Raw genomic sequence first — 7,009 nt, 5'->3', positions numbered from 1 at the left:
GGTAACCGCTTTACTAAACTTTCACATGGTCAAGAGTTAAGCACCACAATTTCACATAGTTTAGTATGTATATGATTACTATTATGATCTAGTGTCCATATTTAAAAATATCCAAACATAATCGAGCAATCATAATCCTACACACAAATACAAGGCTACACCAATTATGATAAGTCTTATACTACAACCACCTCACACGTTACATAGTTAATGACTCATTTCGGTGTTGCATGGTTAAGGGCCAAGAGCCACATTTCATCATACCAATTACGGTTTAGATATCACATTGCATAGAATCCAGGACCTTGATAGCATTAGCTTGGGTAACATAACCTTACATCACATTCGGTTTAGTGTACAACTTGGTCATATGTGATTCAAGTTACGGAATCTATATCGATAAGCACAAACCTATATTGTTGAATGGCCATCAATGCCACTTGATTTCATATAGTTAGGTGGCCTTGTATGTATTTCACATTCATACAGTTAGATGACTACATATATTACATAAACTCCACCATTGCCTATGATTAGGTGGCTATACATACATCAAATACCCACATAATTAATGGGCCAAACAAGTATACCATACCCTCACACCACTAGAGTCTACATATTTGTTATAATTAAAAATGTTTAAGGGTTTAAACACAAATCACATGATCCTATTACTTGGGGCCACACTCTAACCAAAGTGCCAAGTGATCAAGGGTTGTCCACAATCAACCTATTTAAGGAATTAATCATCATTACTGCAAAAATTACAATACCAGTTTGTCATACATTCAACACATGGAGATTACAAACTCTTGTCGAAGAGGCCCAATAGTTGGCGCAAACAAGGCTACCACTAATGGGCTCACATGGCATTCACTTAAAATAGGCCTTAACATTCTTGGGCCCACACATCAATGGCATTCACATGGGTCCTATGTGGTGGAGTCCATGGGGATTTTCCATGAGGTTGAGTTGTGTGTGACCCACCCGAAGTTAGGATCCACTCCAGCAATCCAGTGAAGTCGATGGATGGTATGGATATACATTGCATCATTAATCTCGGCCTTAGGAAGATTTTAGTGATAAGAGTTTGTTCCTTACTGTTTCAAGTGATACGGTCTAGGTGGACTTTGGATCAGCATGATTTTTGAAACCATACCATGTAATGGGCTGGTCAAGGATGATGTACGGACTCAATAAATCAGATACATCGTGGTAGACCCAAAGGGAGTCTTTAATGGTAAATATTTAATTTCTACTATTCGTGTGGTGCAGCCTACCTCAAATTTGGATCAGCTTTATTTTTTTTGGGGCTCATGTACTAAAATGGTCTATCAAAGGCAATGCACAGTGCAGATGTGATGTAGACATTACGTGGGCCTCTTGGCTTAAAATCAAGTCAATCTGTGGCTTGTGTGGACCACACCACACATAAAAGTTGAGAGGGTTACCCTCCATTAAACATTCATAATCATTTGTTGGGTCACCAAGGTGTGGTTCACAAATCCAACCCATCTATTATGTGTGTCCCACTTGGTTGAGGGTTTAGTCCAAGTTTCAGATGCATCCAAATTTCAGGTGGACCCCAACAAGTAATTCTATATACTCGAGCTCCGAGTTGTACGAAAGGTTCAAGGAGATCAAAGTTACATGGGTCCCAAAGTGATATATTTATTATATATACACAGTTCATTTATTTTTAGAGATCATTTTAAAGCATTAAAATGAATCATATCCAAAGATTATCTAGACCTCACCACAAATAGTAGTGAAGATAATGATTTCACCATTAAACAATCCACAGGGCCCAGTATAACATTTATTTTCCATCTAATCTGTTCATAAGGTCACAAAGACCTGAAATAAGGGGAAAAACAAATTTCATATTGGTCCAAAACTTCTATGACCCAAAATTCAATGGTAGACATTCAATCCCCAACTGCTTTTATAGTGTGACCCACTTGATAGTTAGATCTATCTTATTTTTCTTCTCAAGCCTTAAGACAAGCTCGCCAAATGAATGGACGGTTTAGATATAACACATACCTCATGATCAAATTGATCCAGCTTCTTATTTTTTGTATTGTATTTTTATTTATTCATTAATATTTTTTTAATGGTGTGGGCCACCTGAGTTCCGTGTACGGCTGATTTTTGGGGGTGACCCATTTTTAAAGGGGACCCATCAAATGCACGGTGTAGATGCTCAACACGCATCAAGGTGGGGCCTATGGTGGGGGCCACTTCCCTACCCGTTCTAGGCAGCAACGTCCTCTGGACGCTGGATGTCAGTAAGGGGCTGACGCCCTTTGCTATATATTTTATTTATTTTTTATTTTTTATTTTACCGTGGTTTTTCATAGGTGGGGAGCACATCAAGATAATCAAGTTCGTCTGTTACATTCTCTGGCTTGTGACACATCCAACAAGTCCAATATGCAGCATGTTTTGACGCACAGAAACCTCACAGAGGGCCCTAACAGTTTAACACTATTAAAATAGTATTTTTGATGTTGTGGCCTACCAGAGATTTGAATTGGCTTCATTTTTCAGCTTAATACCTAAAATAAGCTAGAAAATTGAATAGACAGTGTGGATTGTATACATACGTCAAGGGTGGGACGTGTTATGGTCCCACAACCCCTTCCCTTTATTTGAGCAGCTGGACGTTGCATCTGTATTTTTTATTTTTTATTTGTATTTTTGTATTTTTTTTTGTTTTAGGTGTTATGTGCATGTGTGTGCATGGGTGTGTATGATTAGCTAGCCCAATGGGCCAATGCTTGGACGGTTGGATAAATAGTGGGGCCATGTTTTGCTGACCAAGCTGATAATTATGTTTTCTCTTCATCCACATCCTTGTGACCATATACTCATGATTGTTAGTTTACATCAGGGTGGGCCCACGGCTAGTGGTTCCCACACAAGCTTTAGATTAAGCTAATATTTGTTTCATCCCATCATCTATATGTATGTAACCATATATCACAATGGGCCCTACCATCAATGGGTCCTACATCATCATTATCATTATCATCACATCATCACCACAATCAATCATCCGAATAATCAATAAAGAAAACAAACCATAAGAGTGGAGGGGGTGTACTCACCTTGATGAATTAGATGGATGGTTGAGATGGAATTGATGGTTGAGATGGATGTAAGGGATGAGATTGATGGAGTTGATGGCCCACCAAGATCACTCCTCTCTCTCTCTCTCATGTGTAGAAAAAATGGTGAAATGCTAAGGGATGGAGGGGCATTTGTAGAGAAGTTGTTAAAATGTGGTTAGATTCAATTAATGTGATCTTGGTTAGCTTAGACTAAGATTATGACAATTAATTCATGATTTGTAATTATTGGTGGATTAATGGAGCATGGGATGGCATGGTGTGATGATGTCATGCATAAGGTATGGTATGGAGAGAAGTTGACTTGTGGTGTACATGAGAGAGGGAGGGGTGTGTGACATCACACACATGGGTAGAGATTCTCTCACCCATGTATGGCATGTACATATGTGCATGGCATGTGTTGTGCATATGTGTGGAATGGAGTATATGGCGCCTTGCGCACATGATACATTAATGATTCTTCACGGCGTATCTCACTAACGGAGTATCATATAGACGCATGGGTGGTACCTATGCGATCGCAGCGATGGGGCGGTCGATATGATATAGGTTTTGAGGTCTTGAGGTTCCGGTCAGTTGGGTGTGTACTATGAATGGCCAATCCAAGTCTAGCTAAGGGTGTCGATCATTGTGTATATAAGCATAGAAAGTCGTAAGGAATGGATGGGGTCTTACAGAGGGCACGCTTCCTTTAGAATACTACGCTAAAAGAATTCAAAGCTAAATTATTTAATTAGATTTATACTTCCACTGTGAACTCTGATGTTGTAATAAACCTCTCATTGTGAGGCCATTTGATTATTCTTTTTACTCGGATGATATACAATCAATACAGTTGATTTATTCTTGTGAATGTTACCTTCATGAATGTATTTGGATGTGAACCAAATGAAAAAAATGGTGCGATTTTCTAAAGCATCCAATTTATACATCATTAACACCCAGTTTCCTTGAGCACTAGTACAAACTCTGGCCATGAAAATTCGGGCTGTTACAACCTACCACAGGCAGTCTTTTATTTTGACAGCTGGATGTGCATAACTAGATCTGTGACTTGAACATACATTCATACATTCATGCAAATGCATATGTAGTTGTCTTGTCCTATGAATCAAATGTGAATTATTAACCTATTTTGGAATGATGTGTTATGGTTGAATCTATGAGGAAAATTTCCACTGAGTTTTCACTCACCCAATCATGTGATTGCACCAAATAGACACAGGTATGATGGAGGAAGACGACGCCTACGACGACACCCCTGGTAGAGCTGAGGAGGAGTATGGAGAGGAAGGACAGTATGCTGACCTAGTTGAGCCGATAGAGCTTCACTGATGACATAGGATCCATTTACTTTCATGCTTTCAGACATTATTTTAGTTTTGCTTGCTTTGGTAATTGTAATTAAAAATCCCCTGCTGTGGGATCTTGTTTTACTTCATACTTTTATTCTTGTATGTTGAAATCCTTTTGGTAGTTTATACAGTAGTTATTTTCTTGGTGATATGAAATGTGTCGATAATTAGGTGAATGATAGTTTCATTTCATAACATAACCCTCGGGTTCTCGTACTCGAGCGATCATCCTCGGGTTATGAGAATCAGGGTGTTACAAGTTAGTATCAGAGAGAGAGTTTAAACAAACCTTGCCTTTGGGAAGGTGTTTGTACAAACTTTCTACATTTTACATTTAGAAATTTCTTAGGTGACCCCCTAAATTAGAAGCTGAACTTAGGAAAAATTTCTCACTAGATTTAGGCTATTTCAAGAACATAAAGACCCAAACCTAGGTCCCCATTATTGAATTCCATAATTACATTAGTTTTCAGTTATATACATTTACTCATGTCAATACCCTTATTTCAACTGCACTCAACTATAAACTCCCTATTTTCTAACCATCAACTATTTTATTCATGATAGCATCACCAATTTTATAAGATGTTAGTAATCTTTGAATTATGAAATTGTGATTATTAAACATGAGTAGACCTTAAATTTGTTTAATTTTCCTGCTTTTTCTTTCATTCTTATGCTCATTTAATGCTATTTGGCTGCTACCATAACTAACCCTACTTAAATTCATCATTGCACATGGTATAGGTGTTCCTAACATAGATAGTATCTCAACTATTTCTATAAGCTTTTAACCTTGATGTGGAAATTGGAAATTAAAACTACAGTCACTTTATTATAACTGCCTGACACTCGGCTCACTGTTAGTTACGACATACAGTCATTGCCTGAACATAGAAACAAAACTTAGGCCCTCATTTTAACTATCATGAACCTAGATTCAAGAACTAGAAATGTAGTCCCCTCTAGAAAATTTCCTTAGTTAAGAAGAAACTGTTAACTTAGAAGCATAGAAAACATAGGATCCCTTGGATTACAAAATTCTTATGACAAAACTGTACTAAAGTGCGATAAATATAGAATGTTGCACCTTGACATTGTGTTCCTAAACTACAAGATACGATGCCTCCAAAGACGCGATCCCAACAAGTGCAAGCGTCTTTAGTTATGCCGCAGGACCTAGAAGGAATGGGAAGGGAAGAGAGTCCTATATACACCTCGGCACTCCCGGTGCAATCTGAAGAACCTGACTCGGAGTCTAGGGCAAGGGCCGTCCCGACGCCTCACCCAACTCATGCAGAGAGGACTTCATCATTTGAGGCACAGTCAGGAGTCCTGACACCAAACGCTTGGGAACAAATGGTTGCCTTGCTGGGCCAGCAGCAGGCCTTCATGAGGGAACAACAGGCCACCATGGCGGATGCAGTAGAAGCATTATATCAGAGGCTATATGTATCAGCATCGCGGGCAGTTGAAGGGAATAATGCCGATGTGTTTGAAAGATTCTAGAAGCTGCAACCTCCAACTTTTTCTGGGACAACCGATCCCATAGTAGTTGAGCATTGGCTGAAACGCATAATGAAACTTATGAAGCCATTGAGGTGTTCAGATATGCAGAAGGTAACCCTCGCCACTTTCACGCTCGAAGGGGAAGCCGATGAATGGTGGGATTCTACACATAGGCTTGCTACAACAGATTATCTGTGGACTTGGGAGAGGTTCCAGACCAAGTTCAATGAGAAATATTTCCTAGAGTCGTTCTGTGACGAGAAGGTGTCATATATTTTTAAACTCGAGCAGGCGAATATGACGGTTGCACAATATGAGGCCCGTTTTGCTGAACTCTCTCGGTACGTGCCGACTATCGTTATTGAAGAGAGGGTCAGACTGAGGAAATTCAGAGATAGATTACGACCGAGAATTAGGTCGAAATTGTGCTGCTTCGACTTTTCCCGATATGCGCAAGTGGTGGACAAGGCCACCAGGGTGGAGAAGGACGTAGACCAAATGATGAAAGCTCAAACTCCATTCAGAGATTCGAGTAGCCGAGTCAGACCCGCTCCTCCACCTCCTAGCCTCGCTGTGGTTGATAAGCGAGTCAGGACTTCTTCGTATCCGGGTATGCCGTGTAACTATTGTGGGAAGCCGGGGCATACCGCAAAGTTTTGCTTCAGGAGGGCACGTGATGAGGGCAACAAGCCTAGGCCACTAACGATTCAGCCCCGTCCGCCACAGCCTGTGGCTAGGCCACCTATCAGTAGCCGACCTCCATTTTAGAGACCAACAACTCCACCACAAAACAGAGCCCCCACAGCTCGGGTATTCCCTATGTCCGTAGAGGAACAGGATGGGGACACTTAACGAGTTGTCCAAGGTACGGCTTACATTCAGAATGTTCCAGTATTTATTTTGTTTGATTCGGGTTCTACCATATCTCTTGTTAGTTCATATGTAGTTAAAGAACTGAACTTAGAATTGAATCACCTTGAACGACCCTTGGTCATAACATCTCCACTC

The 7,009-nt window shown here is 40.0% G+C and overlaps 1 protein-coding gene across 1 annotated transcript; it reads left to right on the top strand.

Moving 5' to 3' along the window:
* The first annotated feature begins 6,070 nt into the window (after positions 1 to 6,070).
* Positions 6,071 to 6,769, top strand: LOC131232361 (uncharacterized). The gene has a single exon (XM_058228591.1). The coding sequence runs from the start codon at positions 6,071 to 6,073 to the stop codon at positions 6,767 to 6,769; it is 699 nt and encodes a 232-aa protein (XP_058084574.1).
* The last annotated feature ends 240 nt before the right edge of the window (positions 6,770 to 7,009 follow it).

Source organism: Magnolia sinica, chromosome 18 (assembly GCF_029962835.1).
Source record: "Magnolia sinica isolate HGM2019 chromosome 18, MsV1, whole genome shotgun sequence".
Classification (NCBI taxonomy): domain Eukaryota; kingdom Viridiplantae; phylum Streptophyta; class Magnoliopsida; order Magnoliales; family Magnoliaceae; genus Magnolia; species Magnolia sinica.
This window is presented reverse-complemented; position numbering and strand designations above follow the sequence as displayed.